The following is a 19,639-nucleotide window of genomic DNA, read 5'->3' as shown; positions in this document are numbered from 1 at the left end:
TGTAATTTTAGGACATTAAAGATATTTCAGACATTTTTAAGACATAAAGGGATTACCAGAATGTGATATATTCAAATTATGATGAAATGTACATTTTTTCATTTTAAGGGTGATTTTTACCATTTTTGGTAAAAAAAATTGTATAAAAATTAATAGCAGGAGACACCAGAATTTGAAAGGTCTTTATGAATATGTTTTAAATTTCTGAGAAGTATATTTTTAAATGTCACCCATTTATTTCAGGGTTTATTTAAAGATATTACAAACAAACAAACCTTTTTGTTTATGAAGGACTTTGTTGGACTAGGAAATAGGTTTTACCCTGCCAAGGACCCTTTTTCTCCACCTTCTGCATGTTGTGCCTTACTGTGACACTTTGACAACTTGACATGTTGTGTTTACTTTAGTGTGGACAACTATATACCATGTGTTGCAGAGAAGCCTTGACTAACTTCTTTTTTCTTCAAAATTTACAATTGTCTATACAAGAGGAAATGTCTGTAAATAACCATCTTACAAAAATGGAGTATGCATTTCATACATATACTTTTCAACACAATAAGTATGCCAATTTTGAGCTTTTTCAGATTATTTTTGTACATTTTAAACAAGTATGAACATAAAACGTCATCCACAATGTGGTGATTTTTATTGCTTATGTTTTTGATAGGAAGGTGTTAACACTGTTGGTTTTTTCCTCTGACAAACTTTACATACAAAGTTGCAATGTTTATTTGCCCATTTTACAGTAAATTATTGTATTTTACTCTAGAAATGTTTCGTGTATTTTTAGAATAAAATAATTTTACTGGATATCAATGGTCTGTAATGTTATTTCAAGGCTTGAACACCCCGTGAACGCCCAAAATTAAAGGTGTTCAACAAGCGCGCATCATGTGTTCTAGCCTTTAACACACTTATCGTTGAACGGCGTCCATGCGTTCAAAAAGTGTTACAGCCCTTTGAACGCGTAAAAGCGTTCAATTTTTTGAACACATTTCCTGTGCAACGTGTGTTCAGATATGGAACACCATGGTGTTCAATATAATGTCTGATGAACACGTAGCGTTCAAAATCTGCACACGTATGTTCAAAAATTGAACGTTGGTTGAACACGTAGTGTTAGATTTCTGAACGTCTACAGGCGTTCAAAAAGTGTTACAAAAAGGCGTTTAATTGGTGTTCTATCCTTTAACACTTAACTTTACAGTGTAGCAGAGCGCCCGCTCACGGCTGAATGTTTGCGTCTACTCAACAAAGACAATGTTGACGGTCTCTCATCCCCTGACACTTTCCTGGGCGATCGTCGCAAAATATATTTTGAAACAAATCTTTCTGAAATTAAGGTCAGGCTAAACAAGCAAGACTGCAAGTCTAAACACAGGAACGAAAGTACTACATTTGGGTCAGACGAAACTGAAGGACTCCTGGGCATTCAATATATTGTTTTGCGAATTCAATATGTTGTCCTAGGCATTCAGTATGTTGTCCTGGGCGTTCGATATATTGTCCTTGACATTCAATATATTGCCCTGCGAATTCAATATATTGTCCTGGGTATTCAATATATTGCCCCTGCATGCGATATATCGTCCTGGGCATTAAATTTATTGTCCTTGGCATTCAATATGTTGTCCTGGGCATTCAACATATTTGTCTGCGAATTCAATATGTTGTCCTACGCATTCAATATATTGTCCTATGCATTGAATATGTTGTCCTAGGCATTCAATATGTTGTCCTAGGCATTCAAGATATTGTCCTGGGCATTGAGTATGTTTTCCTGGACGTTCAATATATTGTTCTAGGCATTCAATGTTTTCCTTGGCATTCAATATATTGTCCTGCGAATTCAATATGTTGTCCTAGGTATTAAATATGTTGCCCTAGACGTTCAATATATTGTCCTGGGTATTTTTATTTGACAAAGGTACTTTGATTTGCAATTTCATCGAAACTTAAGAATCCTTCGACATATATCAAATGCCCAGGACATCATATTTGATATTAGACCACTTAAGTCAGTCATGGCTTTCCATACGGTTGTGTACTTCCGTATATGTTATTTTTAATATTCTCGAAGTTGGACATATGGTCATTGCTCAACCTGTACAATTTGAATTTGAAAATCGACCCGAAAAGGGAGTGCACAGTGCTTATCAATGACATCAGTTCGCCTTGTTTCCATGACAGCGTGCAAAAAGTCACCTGTTTCCAAGGAGATCCTTTGCTTCAGAAACAATTATCTCGGCAATGGAAATCGAAATTCAAAATTTCTGTTGGTGGGTCTCGATCTTCAGCGTGGTTCTGGGATAAACCATTGACATGAATAGGTAAGATTGGCTGTCATATTTCAAAAAACGTGGACAGAAGAATACTTGTATAAGCGTGTCAAGAGGGCACAGACGTGGTATTTTTAATATTTATTCGTCGATTTTAGTAAAAATCGAATCGATCAAAGACGCAGCTCTCTGAAAACTGACACAATGCACAACATGCGGAACTTGTATTTCTCACGCTCTGTTTTTAGGCAGAATAATACAGACGAATTCAAACAAGGGAAACACATCCATCCTTCCTACATAAAAGCCAATTGGTCTGATAACATATCTTGTATTATCTTGAAAGAGTGCGCTGAGGAGTTATCTACAATTATTTCTTTATACAGTTACAAGATTAATTCAAGGAAAGACTGTACGCTGTTACAAGAGGATATTGCTCGACTAAAAAATGGTGTTGAACCTGGAAAATAACTTTAAATGACACCAAATGTTCAGTCATCTCTTTTAATAGAAAGACTCTATTGCATTTCACTACCCATGTAAATAATAGCCAACTAGAAAGAGTTGATAGAATTAAGGATTTAGGGGTAATCTTTCTAGCGATTGGAGTTTTCTGCACATGTCTCTACAGTAAAGCTTTTCGCATGCTTGGTTTTATTAAGATAGAACGCGCCTCGGGGACAGATAGTCGGACTCTCTTAAAATTCTACAATTCTTTTCTGATCTACCACTTATGGGATTCATTTAAAAGCTCTTGGAGAAAGGGAAACTTTTACTCTCTTAGTTTTTTTCATGAATCAAAATTAATAATTTATCACAGGAATGGCGGCCATTTTTATTTCAAACATCGCTAAATGTTGGGTACCAGTAATTTGTTTTGCTAGTTTCCAACTTTACACAGCGACCCCGATTTTTATCGTTGATTTTTTACATTCTGGAGAGTTTGAAGCAAAAGTTAATGTCTTTCACTTGCGAGGCGCGTGCTACCTTAAGCGCAATCGTAATACTTTCTCCGACACCACCTCCTTCAATTCACTGTGCATAGCTTGTATAAGAAGTACTTTAGAATATACTTCTGTAGTGTGATCTCTTTGGCAAAACAACAACAGGACAAAACAAAGAATCCTAACAACCAAAATTATTATGAAGCATTTTGCCAGCGTTTTAAAGTTTCGCCTCTTTATCATTGGAGACGATTTTAGATGTTTCAATGTGAAAAGAATGTGTATGATTGTCACCAAATATATCATTTTTCGTATTAATTTAACGTTCCTCAAGAACTATAAAAATTCGCACTGTTTTCGGGCTCACAGTTAGTAAACTCATGTGTTTTAAGTACTTGGCTACTTTAGATAATTGTGAATTTCAAACCCCGCCATTGATATCACTTCATCTTATGGAATATTCAGACACATGGTCAGAATGTCACGCCTATAATTGTAGATATTTTTAAAGGTTTCACATAGTCAGTCGTCTGCAAAATTGGCGCAGTTGTAACACAGACTCTCAGAAAGATATGTAAGGGCCACTAGATCTTTGGAAGGTGGTCGGAAGATTTTGACCGTGTCAGATTTTAGCGTTGTTATAAAGGGTAAGGTACAAAACACCGTTTTTGTTCAATAATTCAACACGGCTCGGTTTTGAATCACATTAATATTGACATTTTGGCCTATTATTATAGTTTTTGCTACAATTTATTTTGACAATAATAAACTTTAATATTAACGTGATTCAACTTGAAAAAACAGAGCACTGTAGAATTTTTGAACAAAAATGGTGTATCGCAGGAAGTGAAATGATCGGATATAGTATGAAAGGAAGAAACACTTGTCAAATATATTTTTACATTTTTAAAACATCTACATGGCAATCAGTAGAATTTTTCTACCAATAAGAGATTTCAATAATGTAATACGTACTTTGTGAAGTGAATACGGTTTCCAAATTAATTTTGTTTTTACGTTGTTGAGTTTGATTTGCACGGAGAAGGTGGCGGAGTACATAATTTATTGTTCAACTCTTGTTACAAGTGCGCGTTTGGTCGTCTTCCTCAAACTATTCAATAATAATGTACATCTTCCGAGGTGAGCATGTGTATAAATTGTTTTAAGCGATCCACTGGGCTTTCTTATTAATTAAAGTCTCATTTTTGATCAAGAAACAAACAAACCTTCAACCCAGTTATCAAATCTGTCTCGTTCTGAACGCATCTTTTGTATATCACTTGTAGCAGTTATCCGCAAACTTGTTTAATGGGTTGTGGTGAGTAATCTTGTCATCCGTCATATTTTAAAAGATAACGGCGCCGATAGCAAACAAATCTAAAAAAAATCCGCTCACCCGATATTTGAAACGTACGGAAACGCATCCAAACACTATCATGTTAACAGTTGATTTGTCACGTCTATATGCCCGTTACGAAAGGTTGAAGGGGCAAACCTCAAAAATATTTCGAAATAGCGGGATTTTTTGCCACAGAAGTTGACAAATACTACCATTGTATAGTACAAAAATCTACAGTTATCAGGAGTTTCTCGTCAAAAGGCATTCACTACTTTAACAACTTGCGTGGTATGAAATCAAACGAAAAGGTTGGTAACCAAGGTGTCAACCAAGGTCATCATCCTTACAAATTCGCGGGAAATACAAAGTGTAATCCATGAACAAGATAGCGTTTGGTCTTGACGATTTTCTGAACAAGGTTCATGTGATTTCTGGTCATTCTTTTTCTCCACTGTTTTCTTTTAAAAATGCAAAGTCCTAGGATAAATATCGGCCTACACGTAGTTAATCTTTTCATCGATAATTTTACCCTTTCGAACGCTATATTTCGGAACAAGTAAAAGAGGATGATTTCACATAAGCTTTCACTTAAAAGTAAGTCATATTCACTCTATTTATTTTAATCTCAGAGGAGAAAACTGAAAGATTCAGTCGTTTAATATCACAAACGTGTCGCTGCAGCAGTAAAGCCGGGTTTGCAGAGCGCCCGCACACGGCTGAATCATTCTCTTTATTCCCTTGAGAAGCGAAGAAAATCGACGACGGTCATTCATTACCATGCATTACTCTGCATATCGAATAGGGCAGAAATTGGTTTTGAAACGCATTTGACACTTTTTAAGCCCAAACTTAAGAAGCAGTGATGCAGGTCTGAAAACTCCAACATAGGTAATACTTTTCATACTGTCGTCGAAAACATTTTTCAATTCATATTATAACAATATCTAGTCACTAGGGTCATCAACCTTTATTTACTATATCTTTTCAGCTATTTTCTATTTTCGAGGATGATTGGTTGGACTTCTGTTGCATAGTGGAATGACGGGTTGCTTGATATGTCATTTCAGTTATTTTACAGGCTGTATGACGTCACTTGTCATTTTCACACTAAAATTTTGATGTATTTGAGGCAAGTATGAGCCTGTATTGAAATTAAAAAACAAACTGACCTCCTGCCTCCCCCCCACCGGCATTTCAAAAACATGGTGACCCCATCACCAAAGTCAAAACACAGTCCCTCTAGTGGATAGAGGGACAGTGGTCAAAACAAGAGTGACTGCCCATTAATCCACCCCTCCCCTCCCCCCAGGCCGAAGGGACTGACAAGTCCCTAGGATCGTTTTTACACCGCTGACACTGGTTCACTGGCTTCAGAGATAATTATTTAATTTATTATTATTATTATTATTATTATTATTATTTAATTCTTAACAAACGCACTACACATACGTCTCAGTGCATTGTACATACAATAAAGGACAAAAAATAGACAAAGTTATCAAATAGTAAAACAACTCGGAATTGACTTAAAAATGAAATGATGAATTAAAAATTAAAAAATGAGATAAAATTTAGTGTCCAGTTAAAACCGATTCCAATAGAATAAAATATAGAATTGAGTAGTCCCTGTAAAAACATAAATGGACCTATGAATAGTACTTAGTAAAAAGATGTGTCTTTAAACCACGTTTAAAACAGTCAATAGTTTGAGCAGTACGAATTTCATGCGGCAAAGAATTCCATAAATCAGGTGCACACACAGAAATGCTCTTTGACCGTACGCTTTATTAAACTTCCCTCGTAGTGGCACTAACCGTACGGAGTTCGATGATCGCAGGTCTCTGGATGGGACATACATTTCGGTCAGTTCTTTCAAGTAAAGTGGTGCGATTCCATGAACAACTTTAAAGGTAAGTAGCAAACCTTTAAATATAATGCGAGCCTCTATTGGAAGCCAATGCAGATCAGTTAAAACTGGAGTGATGTGACAAAATCTACGTGTACGGCTAACGAGGCGAGCTGCAGCGTTTTGGACTGATTGGAGACGTGCAAGTTGATCTTTGTGGACACCATAGAGGAGACTATTACAATAGTCCAATCGGGAAGTGACAAACGCGTGGATTAATTTCTCTGTGGTTGCTTTATCCAGTAAATTACGTATCTTGCTTATCCTAGATAATGAAAAATAATCATTCCTGCAGATCTGACTCATATGATTTGACATGGAGCCATCACTGCTGAGAGAAACACCTAAATTCCGAACGGAGAGAGAAGGAACGATGTTGATTTCACCTACTCTCAGGCTGGTCAGTGGTACAGTATCTGATTTAAGGCGCGATGAGAAGTGGACGACCACTGTCTTATTATCGTTGAGAACTAGCAATTACATTTCATCCATCCGCGAATTTCGTCGACACATGTCTCAGCATTGACTTTCACGTCATTCGGATTGTTACAGAGAACATAGATTTGCGTATCATCCGCATACATCATATAATCAAGATCGTGAGCAATAATTACATCTTCTAGTGGAGCCGTGTACAAGGTAAAGAGGATTGGACAAATGGAATCACTATATGACCCCTGTGCATTTGGAGTTTATAATGTATCCGTTTACAATACAACGAACACAAAATCATCCTATTGTTGATATTTCACATGCATAGTTGTGAATTTCTGCAGTTGTAGATGAGCAATTTATACAATTTGGAGTCGTCTAGTCACAATGCATGTTGTCGTTGGCAGATATAAACCCACATCTCTACACTCTGAGTGTACTCTCTTGAAAGAATACAGTGGTCACAATATCGATATTGAGACTAATACTAAAGAGAAAGGATGGCAGATTTCAATATCAGACAATGAATGACTCATTCATGTGTTGAAAGCTTTGAGAATGTTGAACTCCGGGAAGTTAATGGCTCCTCCAGCTATCTAATGCGACTTTGCGCGTATCTCACCATAGCTTTCTAAAAATGTAAAGTCTGATTTAATTTATTGTACGGATTGGTTTCTGAGTTAATCCGCAACATCAATACTATCACAATTTCAATTGATACAAGTCTCCATGTTTTGGTAACTAGCAAGTTAAAGCGGCAAAGAATAAACTCAACAGGATGTGTTGTTGACAACTCAACTCATTCCGTAATGACTCTGCGCGCAATCATAGACAGTGGGGGGAGGGGGTGTGTCTTCACACCCCCCTCCTCACTGTCTATGGTGTAATAAGTAATTCCAAAACCTAAAGGAACTGTGGCTGTATCTTTTATATTTTTCTCTATTTTTGTTTTTAATGTCAACTACAGTTTCATGTTCTGCTCACTGAAGTAGGTCAATACATTCACAAGTCAGCTTGTCAACTCAGCCTGTACATGTACATGTGTACGCTGCATTATTACAGTATTTATACCAAAAAGTGACTTTCAATCCGGACTAAAATTCAACTGGCGACAATAACAGTGCACTTTACATGAACAGAAGCTGTGTTCACAAGATGAATGCTTGCTGTTTCAACATCATTTGGGCCAATGAGAACTTGCCATTGATTCACAAAAACTGAGAAAGTATGAAAGTTACAGCCACTTCACTCTTAAATAATGCTAAACATCAATATTGATAATTCCCAAATAATTTCATTTATTTTTCATCTGCTGTGAACAAAAACAGCAACATGCATACTTGCAAGGAATCACAAACTCAAAAACAAAATTATGGAAAAAAAAATCAAATTTACATGTCAATGAAAACAAAATGGATAATTTTAATTTCCCAAACATCTTTGAAGATGACAAGTCAGGAACAAATATTTTAAAATTAGAAATACATTTGCTACGATAGCTGGAAAATAATGGGGTAGTAAATCTGAGGGTTTGTCTGTGTATAAAACAACAGATGTACGCTTGTCATCTCTCAAACTGTCCTGATGGCTAATGAAACAAGAAGTGATGGACAGGAATTAATAATTCTGTCAAAATGTTGTTTAACATGAGTATTCAACCTGGATTTACAAAAATGCCACTGTCAAGATATGATGAGAAGGTTCCATGGTGTGAAGACATTGTCAGTCTCAAGATATTCTCTTTCTTCCATTGTATTCTTTCTGGCGTTGGAAAAACTGACCTACAACCAGTACCACCACATGTTGATGTCTGCCATCACAACATAAGAATAAAATCTTTTGTTTCTGGTGTTTTGGGAGATTATTAAATCCCAAAACCTTACTGGCAGGCCACAAATACTTTTCTCCCCTTTTTTTATACCATAATATCTTTAGAATATTCAAATTGTTCTTTAATATTAAGATAGCCCATCCAGCCACATATTGGGGTTACTGACAGGACTAAACAAAAAGCCTTGAAAGTCCAACACAGGGTTTAATTTAATTGAATGACAAAGTATAAGCAAATAAGGGATAACAAGTAGGGTATTTATGTCTTTTTATTACTCAATATAAATTTAATATTAACTGGGCATAGTTGTAAGCTGAGAAACCCTTCCCAGAATAAATTTGAAGGTTTTTAATTCTCCCAACCGAGGGCTCACATTTATGTTGGTTCACCAATGTTTAAATAATAATTATTACACTGTACCTGACATTCAATTTCGCTGCATACTTTTCCCCAAAAGATACAACAATAGTTTAAAGAAGAATATCACCACTAAACAGTCTACTATGCTCCTTGTAAGTGCTTCTGTGTAAGTTTCTCTTCATTAACAACATGGGCAAATCTTTTGCCAAGAACTATTTGTTACCTGCCGATTCCAAAGCTTTCAGCACCTAGTATTTACTTGCTCTTAGATGCATAGGAATCTATCAGGCCAGCTCCGTATTGCCATAAATTTCTGTGTACTCAAATCTTTGCAATTCCTTTCCATCAAGTTCCAAGTGTTAAGGTCAGACTTCCTGTATGCACAGGAGGGAGCGAAAGGTAAAAGATTGCTTTTCTGTTGTCATGACAACATATTATGGTCAGCATCAATGATATCATACCAAAGTGTTGTTATAATATGTTGTAAAGTGTGCCTGGCTGTCAACCACATATATGAGGGTTAAATTAAAGCAGCTACAACCTTATGCACATTTTTACAAACGCTAGCCAAGAGTGAGACAACCTTTTTCCCTCAAAGAGTACAACCAAATTTTGAGTAACACGTAAATTTATGACAATCACGAACTGGCCTGATCAGTAGAACCTACAGACTAAACTGTCAACAGAAACTACAAACAAATCATAACTTTAACTACTAGGTTGCTACAGGGAGTTTTGAAGACACTGTGTCAAACTACATGTAAATGGAACGAAAGCATGTATTCCACACTGTTCCAACAAATTTATTGATGTTCTTACAAGTTCTAGAAAACGCCAGTAAACATTTCAAAGCAAATGAATAGCTTCTTAGCTTCTATATTTATATAAATACACTTCATAAGTACTACTTTCAAAATAATTATAAAACTTCTGTGCTGTAATTAATCACCTCAGTTTGATGGTATTCAGTATATTTTAAATATTACAATGTCATGCTGTGAACAAATATAATAATGATTGTTGATGTATGTCAAGTCTGTTGACCAATCACACCAGTGTATTCCTCTTGATTTACATAAAACTGTTACTGACTTGACCCCATTACCCATAAATTATGCCTGGGTGAGTCCATACCATGAGATATATGAGGTCTACAGGTTACCGGACAACAAAACAAAATATTTGTCTTTTTAGAATATGAAAAAACATGGCTGCCTTCAAAACTCCCTGGTGTGGACAGTCCAGGCTCTCCTCAGATGACAAGGAGGAGCTGTCTAGCACTTCACGATCACAAAGTGAATATTACATATCTTGAAGAGTTGATCTCTCTCTTTCTAACAATCTAAGAAATTAGCAGCCATTAGCAATTCCAGTGCAATTTCCGGGGCGATTGGAAATTCAGGAATCTCTGTCGAACTGTTGGTGTAGCGAACCTTGTAGGTGAAATACATGCATACTTTACACAGGACATGGGAACTGTGAACAAAAAGAGCGAAATAAATATCAGTAATTAAAGAGTGAAGAATGATTAAATTGCGCATATGTGGATCCTAATATACTCATTGGTAATTTTTAATGTAAGAGCGAGGCACATTGAGATGTCTCTGGAAAACATCAAGCAAAACTAAAATCCAAAATAAGTGCCAATTGGCCTATATTTTGATGGGCCTATTATCAGCTAATAATATCTTCAGCTGATGTGACCCATTCATACCATGATTGAGATTATAATTTATACTTACGGTATTTCTCTGAAGTTGACTTCATTTGTTTCATTTTCAGCAAATTGGCCTGAAACAACAAAGACAGGTTGAATGAATAAAGGTGAAAGGTCAAATGGTAGCTCCAATGACAGTGTATGGTTTGATCCTTGTTCTTCCAAGAGGTCACTGCTACAACTAACAGATAGATTCTAATTGTTTTCACAATACTGAAATGAGTAACTCTTTGCATGTCCAGCAAAGCCGTATGTTGAGGTGATCCTACACATACAGTCTGACAAGACGATTTGCCCTCCCAATGTGTCTACACTGACTCTAGTGACTAAAATTGTGCCTAAGTGAATGTGTACCAACTTTTCTACAAGCTCTTTATACTTAATTAATTCTGCTTTTTTATACTTCAAATTTTATTTTTTACCTACATAACTTTTGTACTTTGGCTTTTGACATTCTAACAGTACCACTGAGAATTTAATATAAAACAATGGAGATGATCTAAAATACTGTGAAGGAAATCATGGGTTTCGGGCACCAGCTCACATTGACATTAATGTCATCAAATTTCACTGACATAAGCTATGTGCAGAAGATGACATCACTACATTGTACACTGCATCAACTGTAATGAGACAAACAATATTATCACATGCACAAGCCAAGTTTGTTGTCTCTGAACAGAAAATACGGGATTTATTCTCTGGTCATTCTACTTCACGACAACCCATGTCTATGTCATCAATTTTGGTGCGTTGGACCTTTTTTTTGTCGATCTTCGGTGTGCTCGTAAATATGTAAACAAACAACATGAAATCGATATTTTCACGGACTACGACATTAATAATCCGAACAATGTAAACAGAAGAGTTTACCGCCTGTATATTCCGAAGGAATTATGTGAATAATTTGCTGAAACAACGAACTCGAAGCTGGTCGCGTATACCGTGGGTTCCGTATGCATTGCAAACAGGGTCAGGCGCGACGTTTACAGTGTTTGCGCCGTCGAGATTCAGTCGATATTTGTTCCCGAAAAATAGCGTATCTTCGTCTGTGATAAATTTCTAGGACTATGCTATCTTTGAAATAGAGTATAACTTTGCTGAAGGTAGCCTACGTGTAGACCAAGAGCTGTCATTTGCTCCACACACGAACGAACGTGAGCGCTAACGCACATGACGGACGACTGGAAATGATTGACAACTTGTGCACAGCATACTGATACTTATTCCTAAAGTAGTTCAAAAGTTTAAACGCGGAATCGTCAGGAAAACTTATTTTATTTTGCAAAAAATAACGAATTCTTGCTTGTGCATGTGATAAGTATATTATTCCCTAATATTTTTCTTCGTTCAGCTCGGAAAATACTCGTGACGTAATGACTGTGTCACCACTCGTCTTCGACTCCTGGTGACACTATCATTACATGAATGTCATTCATATTTTCCTTTGCTGAATGAAGAAAAATATTAGGGAATAATATCTAATGGTTAGGCCAAAAAAAAAAAAATGTGCTGTTCCGATTACCCGACCCAACCCAATTTTAACCCCCCGACCCTAGACTTTTAGAGAGCCTCGTAAACCCGGAAGTAAAAATAACGGTATGAAAAAAAACGTGAAACGCATGAAATCACGCGAGAACTATGACAAATCGCGCAAATCACGCGAGAACTAATACGTCATTCTTCTAGAAGTGATGCCAGACGCTCATGAAAACTTGCGACATGACACTGACAGTTGTTGCACACTGAACGGTTTCCGGTTTTCAAACTGCTGTATCTCAAAAAATGTTAGGTCTAATTCAATAGAATTATCGATAAAAAAAATTCCAATTCAACTGCTCGTTCTACCATGGGATTTTTTTTGAAAATAAAGAAAAAAATATCGTGTCATTTTAGCGTTCAAAATCCAGCATTATTTTTCGCCATACAGCGTGCCGTACTGCGGCACGCACATTTCTCAGGCCACTACTTCCTATGTTAGAATGGAATGGCTCGTTACAGTATGTTGTTCAGTGCCTAAACGGCGTTTTGTAGGTAGGTTTTCGCTAAAATGCAGGGACAATTTTCAGTGATCGGAGTTAGTATACCAAACAGCAACTGTTATATTAAATTTGCGGAAAGTTTGAAGCATTTTCATGGCCGTTTTTTGATGTAATCTTTCATTTACCTTCTTGTTGTCATTTCCGAACCGCGCCATGCACAGCGCGGCCATATTATGCAGGCCAAGTGAAAACCCGGAAGTGTTTTGTGATAGTGAATCGAGCAAAATTTTGGTCAATTTTACTTTTTATAGTCATTCTATCATTAAAATATAAACCCGTACACCAAAAACTGTGTGTTAAGGTCAGTTCTGAGTAGTTTCAAAATCTGTGCGTTCGGAATTTACCGTGAATTTTGCCGTACGTACGTACTTCGTTGAACAGCCCCAACTGCCAACGCCACAATCAGCTGTTTTCAAACGTTAACCCTGGTAGTTTTGCGAACATTAAACTGTGTTCATTTTTCATCTGTTGATGTTACACACAATTTACAAAATGATATTTGACAACAGAAATGAATACTCTTTCAATGATGTACCGGTATGGGAATAAAGTCAGCATGCCATGGTTATTATTATAATAAATGTATGTAAACAACCTGAAACGTAAACTGGGGAAAATGACAGTGCAGGAATCGGGAATTGATAAACAAGACAAGTTGAAAGACGGGCAAATGAAGAGAGAATGAAAAATCTAAGGAAAGGAAAGGAAAAAATCATAACCCTGACTCTAGATTTCAATGCTAAAGGAAAACTGACTACAACAAGATGACAGCTTTTTAGGGGGGAGTAATATTCTTGTGTAAAAAAGGACAGCTCCAGGGGGATTATTCTGTACTGTGAGTTGATCAGTTGAACAATGACTTATTTTATTCATATTCCTATGATTTTTGGTTTTTTGAATATCAGAATTTCTCAAATGTAACACTTAAGAAATTTTACAGATCTAATTGTTATTACTCAAGTTTAACTGTCCAAAATTTGACAGAGCTAGCTTAAAAACTCTGAAAGTTACAGTAGTTTGAAAATGGCGAAAAATAGCTTTTTGACTGGTAGTATACACGATGCCGTCCAATTAATTTTCAACTCTGTCTCACAAAATTTTTGGCATTTTCAAGTCTCTGTGTAAAGACAACAAAAGCTCCTTATACCGTACTCTTACAATATATTGCACAAAAAGTATTTTAAAGCAGATTAGTTAGAGAATTAATTTTATTATACAACTATATTTTATCATAGGGATACCCACAAAATGACTCTTAGCCATATGTTGAAATTTTTTGACCATTTGTCAAAAAATCGAGCATATTTTAATTCTAAAAAAATCGTAACCCTGGAAGTAGACAAGATAGAACCATCATTCAAACAGTTTTTTGAATCCTGAGACAAGATCTTCAAGAAAACATACAATTCAAGTAAGTTTAACCAAGAACAAAAAAGGGCCTGTTATCCCTACTTATAGCAGGCCTCGTCTCAAACAAAATGGTGACTCGCGATGGACATAACGTGTACTCAATTTTGTTTCGCAAATGCGATCATGGTGAAGAAAGGTCGATTTTGTCTTCTGTTAAACAGAACCGAACATTCGAAGAAATTTTGGAGGAACACCATCCAGGTTTTTCTGAATGTAAAATGTACTCTATTCAAGTTGAATGTGCCAGTGATGCTGCTGGGGCGTGGTTGGAAGTACAGCAGACAAATATACAGGTTGGCGAGGCTACAAACAACTTCAACGTAAAGTATGTGCGTTTTTCTTGCGAGTGACTGCAAAAAGCTGAGGATTTACCTTTGGATAAACAGTTCACTTTCGTGTCAAAGAATTGTTATTCACCATATCAATTTCCATGGCAGTCTAATAAACCACACACTTCAATTCTACTGATGAATATTTTATTTTAATATATTGGTATTCAATTTGAGTGCGTTTCATGAGGAAATTGTTCACTGGTAGTTTGAACGCGTACAAAATGCACATTGAGAAATAAAAAAAAATGAAAAAAAAAAAAATTTCCCTACCTACCTACCCTATTTTTGAAAACCATGTAATCGGAACAGCACATATTTTTTTGTTTGGCCTTATGAAAATGAAAGGATAGACTCCAATTACAAAGAACTAGTTTTTCTTATTTCTTTGACACCCAAGTTTAATATATCAGCTTACCTGGTCCACTCAACATAGCTTTGATAGTTCCGGATGTCAGCGCATGGTCTCGTTTCACGATGAATTCATGTCCATCAGATGACACTAGTTTGACATACATGGCGTCCGGGCCTTCACATCCTCCATACTGCTTATCGTCTTCACCTTCCTTGTCTTTTTGATCAGCCATGGTTTGTTACAGTCTGCTCTGCTCTGAAAAGAAAAAAACAAAGAATTCTCTATAAATTCACAATAATTATCATACCTTAAACAACTTTCTCATGTAACACTATGTGAAGAAGCCCCCTAACAATTATGCGGTAACATCCGGGCATACATGTAACCATTGTCTTATGGGCATTTGCATATGATGTGTACTTTTGAACTGCTTTCATTCTAGTTGTATACAATGCTCTCCCCAAGTGTTACGTTCATAAGCAAACCATCGCAAGATTCCAAAAATTACCCAAATTCTGATCGTAGTGGAGACAGTGCAGCTGGATACAATGGGCGATGTTTCTGTTAAAATCTAGTGTAAACAAGCACGCTACTGATGATCCCTGCTTACGCCATATAACCTTGGTCTGTAAAACCGCATCAGGGCCATAATGATTATTATTGACTGCTAACGACGCGAAATCCCATCACCAACATACCGGCAACTTCATATTACACTACAAACATGTACTGTACATCCGTATTTAACATTAAATCAAAAATTGTAATACCAGTGAAAAATACATATATGAAGTAAATCGGTATTCCGTATTATGCTCAACCTTGCTATCAATCATAAGATACATCCACTATATATTTTAATGGGATGCTTACATTTTTATTTTGTTTGTTTTTATTGTGTTTGGGTTTCTCACTTCAGGTTTGCAATTGTTCACTTTGGGATAAAGGTGATATTGAACTGAACTAAAGCAGCAGTGAATTTCTTAATGTTGAATGTCTATGTCAATACAGTATTCTAATCACAAACTAGTAAGAGAAGTAAAGAGGGTAGACTGTGAATGGCATTACGTCAATCATATATATACAAATATAAAAATTTTTCTATGAAACTGTTAGAAATGATGCTTGGAGGAAAGGCAGATTTGTGTTTGGTTGTTACTACTGATCTTACAGTCAGAATTCTAAATACACGTAGAAAAAAATATCAGGCAATCAAACCACAAGTTGCAGCAATAAACAATGGTGTGCAGAGACTAAAACTGTCCAAATTTCTGTTGGTAACAGCCTACTTGAACGATATGTATGACGAACATGCAACGTGCAACGCACTGCAATAACTAACATAGAATTTTTGATCATTGCAGTATTTGCTCTTGTAAGCTCATGCAAAGTTACACAATTAACCCTTTTCCTGCCAGACAGTAATAACTGTATCACTTCCCCATCAGCCAAGTCAGTAAAAAGTGGTATTGAGCCAAAACATGACGTATTTTCACCCACTTGGCTTGGTATGTTATACCGGTAGCATCTTTTGTCCAAAAAAAGTCAACTTTACAGTATTATGTTTTCAACAGCCTTCAAATGTACAGTATTATGTTAAAATACATCATATGGAATACGTCGTGTTTCATTAATTTTAACCATCTTGACCTGGTGGTGAAATACATGTATGGACTTGGCAGGAAAAGGGTTAATAATAATGATAAAGAATATTTATAATGCACCTAATCTCAAAAAGGGAGCTTTAAGCGTAGGACAAAATGACACTATTCCCTAAAAAAATGTATCTTCTCTTGAGAACATAGGGGAATGAAATATGTGAATCCATATGGTGTAGGTTGACAGGCAGACTGTTCCAAGTTTTTGGTCATGAGTGGGACAGACCTTTCACCAAAGGATTTTGTGGAAACATGTGGTATTCTACAGAAGACGTGTCAGGTGAAGAATGTAGGTTACACACTAGTTTTGCCACATGCCATGCTTAAAAAAAATTCTTGGTAAACGCTTACTAACATGGACTGGCACTTAACACTCATGCATACATGTGCATGTATGTGTACTATATGTGTTTTGAGTGACTGAGATACATGTATATCAGTGATAACTGACTGATTTTCACTGCAGCAATACTGACCCCAAATTAACCTCTTTTTATCACTGAAAACTACCCAGGCTAAAGATTGAATTTTAACATTAATGATAAAAGCCACTCCTAGATTGTACATGTTTGAGCTAAATAGACAACTTTAACACTGACGTCAATGGTTAAATTTTGCAACATCATAATGAAAGGCATCAAAGAAAATTATTTGATTTTTAAACGTGACATACATGTACACATACTGATATATTGGACTTCAGAAACAGATACATGTATACAATATACAACAGTAGACTCATGCAAATTATAAACCTGTCAATAATACTATTACTATCAGAAAGGTTGAAGTAGAGTCTGAGTGAAGAGTTTGATTTCCCTCCATCCTCTCAACTAATACTCTCAAAATTATATTCGTACTGTTGAGTATTCTGATGAATTAGGTTTTAAGTATAAAATTAATTTTGTTGGAGTCAATTCTGCACCAGTTACATCTCCACAAATGCAACAAAATGTATATTAATTTAAGACAGCTATGAACAGGAAGTTTAAATTTGTATTGTGAAAAATAAACATTGAAATCACAAGACTGAAAGGTGAATGGTGTTGAAGAGATGTCACACGAAATCCAATAGAACATGAAGATACATGTACTCTGATTGGCAAGTTAGTTGAAAATTGGGCAAACATTATAACCCCCTTATACCCAACCTGGAGAGAAAATGGACCAACTGACATGTTATTGAGTTGACAACATGTAGACAACAAGAATTTAGATTTCTGTGAACCGAATCTAACGCGAAAGCTAACACAGGACACCAACCAAAGCTGTTTGTGAACAGATTTCTGCAGAAATTTTGGGATGCAGCTCATAAAATGTATTCATATATTAATTTTGTGATACACTGCCTATAGTACGAAATAAATTCTGTTTGAACTTTAAGGTACACAATAATGCATTTTTGAAAGGCAGATTATCAACCTTTCATTGGTTGGAATGTAAGCTGCTCTTTCCAAGGTTGATGAACATTTCTGTAGGCACATTCATTTGTTTTACAATTATAAGAACTCATAGAAAATGACTGAGGCATAATAAAAGCAGGATTACAGCAGCAAAGGTTATTTTGACTGAGACACCTTATTAAAACAGGACATAAGATGCAGTATTGTAGAATACATGTAGATACTCAGACTTGGGCATCTCCCCTTGACCTCCTTATCACCTCGTAAAAAAGCATGTGTAATGCTGGTATGACACTTTAATGCATCACCTTGGATTTTCAATGACCTTAAATAACCTTACATTTTCAGTGACAAACAACAGGCAAAACAGTTGTGGAAGTACATGGCAACTGCAGTTGTGACTTTTAAATTATACTCTTTTATAGGAGTGAGTAAATTTGATGGTCTGCTGTGTAGGTCAGCAATTACTTTGTTGAGAACTTGCAGCTATCATTCCTGATAAAGAACGCTGAAAACTTGTGCAATAATCAACAATGGATCACTCAAAGAAGTCTGGGTCACAAACACAGGGCTACTGAATTTTGGCCCTGATTATCCACAAATGATAAAGGATTATCTCAACCCTGTTTGATCATCTGGTAGCTATGGTAGATCTCAAAACTTGTATAATCCAAAAACAGCTACATGTAAATGCAATTTAGTTAATATTAGTGTTAATTATTGCAGTATACATGTACAGTAATACGTTTTTTAAACATTGTCTAAGGTGTGGCAACTTCCATTAGAGCATGGTGTTTTATGAACCTATAAGACTGGCTTCATTGGAACGGCAAAACCAGGAAGTTATCGGGATGTTGAGTCAGAATCACCCAAGGACGTGCAGTGGATCATGTTCCATGAGTAACGTAATTTTTCAGCGTGGTACTTCACCAACAGCTGGACAGCATGGGGAAGTGATCATCGATACTAATACTTATTGGAAATTCCTTCGAAAACACGATCGAGCAAGACGGTCATGATGCTGACCGTCTGACACGAGTAGTGGGGTGTACATGTATAACTAGTACACAAGTATTTGCCGTTTCGATCTAAGAATAGTAAGATGACTGAGACACCCGTGTAACTGAACTTGACTTTACAACAACATGTACATGTATTCTCAAATACACCGATTGCAGGAAGGATCAGGAAAATTTCCCGATAGTTCAAAAACACTGGCACCATGCAACGATCCTACATTGAGATACACCCCTGGTAATTTAAAAGCCCGTTTTCATTCACTGCACGAGTCTGAAATTGAAATAACGGCGTGAATCAAATTGCATGTTTATGATGACATAGCGTCTTCATTCCGTCAAACAAGGTCGCTTTTTACAAGTTTTACCGCAGTATTTTGAAATCATTACCTTTAATTAAGCTTTAATTAAAGGGAAAGGATTTCAGTGACATAATTGATTAGGTGTAGCGTTGAATTATTCAATAAAATTCCTTGTATTACCTTAAAAATCGAGATGATTCCGAGCAGATCTGTGATGTTTTGTCCTGCTTCTTGCCAACCGGCGAGGCCAAGATACCCGGATGTTCACCTTCCCCTCGAACGCAGAGAACTGTGGGTATCACCTCCGACCTCA

General features: G+C 36.3%; 1 protein-coding gene across 1 annotated transcript; it reads right to left on the bottom strand.

Annotated features, from left to right (window-relative positions):
* Nucleotides 1-8,177: 8,177 nt before the first annotated feature.
* Nucleotides 8,178-19,623, bottom strand: LOC139134119 (elongin-C). Its single transcript, XM_070701039.1, has 4 exons — nucleotides 19,507-19,623; nucleotides 15,011-15,202; nucleotides 10,837-10,885; nucleotides 8,178-10,570 (listed from the first exon to the last, which is right to left on the bottom strand). The coding sequence occupies exons 2-4, from the start codon at nucleotides 15,177-15,179 to the stop codon at nucleotides 10,429-10,431; spliced, it is 360 nt and encodes a 119-aa protein (XP_070557140.1). The 5' UTR covers nucleotides 15,180-15,202; nucleotides 19,507-19,623; the 3' UTR covers nucleotides 8,178-10,428.
* Between the last annotated feature and the right edge of the window lie 16 nt (nucleotides 19,624-19,639).

The sequence above is a fragment of the Ptychodera flava genome, chromosome 5 (genome assembly GCF_041260155.1).
Source record: "Ptychodera flava strain L36383 chromosome 5, AS_Pfla_20210202, whole genome shotgun sequence".
NCBI classification, from domain to species: domain Eukaryota; kingdom Metazoa; phylum Hemichordata; class Enteropneusta; family Ptychoderidae; genus Ptychodera; species Ptychodera flava.
The sequence above is the reverse complement of the archived record's forward strand: the minus strand, read 5'-3'. Positions and strand labels throughout refer to the sequence as shown.

Excerpts from the sequence above, each read along its gene's own strand:
- LOC139134119 (XM_070701039.1), bottom strand. The coding sequence starts at position 15,179 with ATGGCTGATCAAAAAGACAAGGAAGGTGAAGACGATAAGCAGTATGGA. Across the intron at positions 10,886-15,010 it reads AGCTATGTTGAGTGGACCAG|GCCAATTTGCTGAAAATGAA; the intron begins GTAAGCTGATAT and ends TTGTTGTTTCAG. Across the intron at positions 10,571-10,836 it reads GTCAACTTCAGAGAAATACC|TTCCCATGTCCTGTGTAAAG; the intron begins GTAAGTATAAAT and ends TTTTGTTCACAG.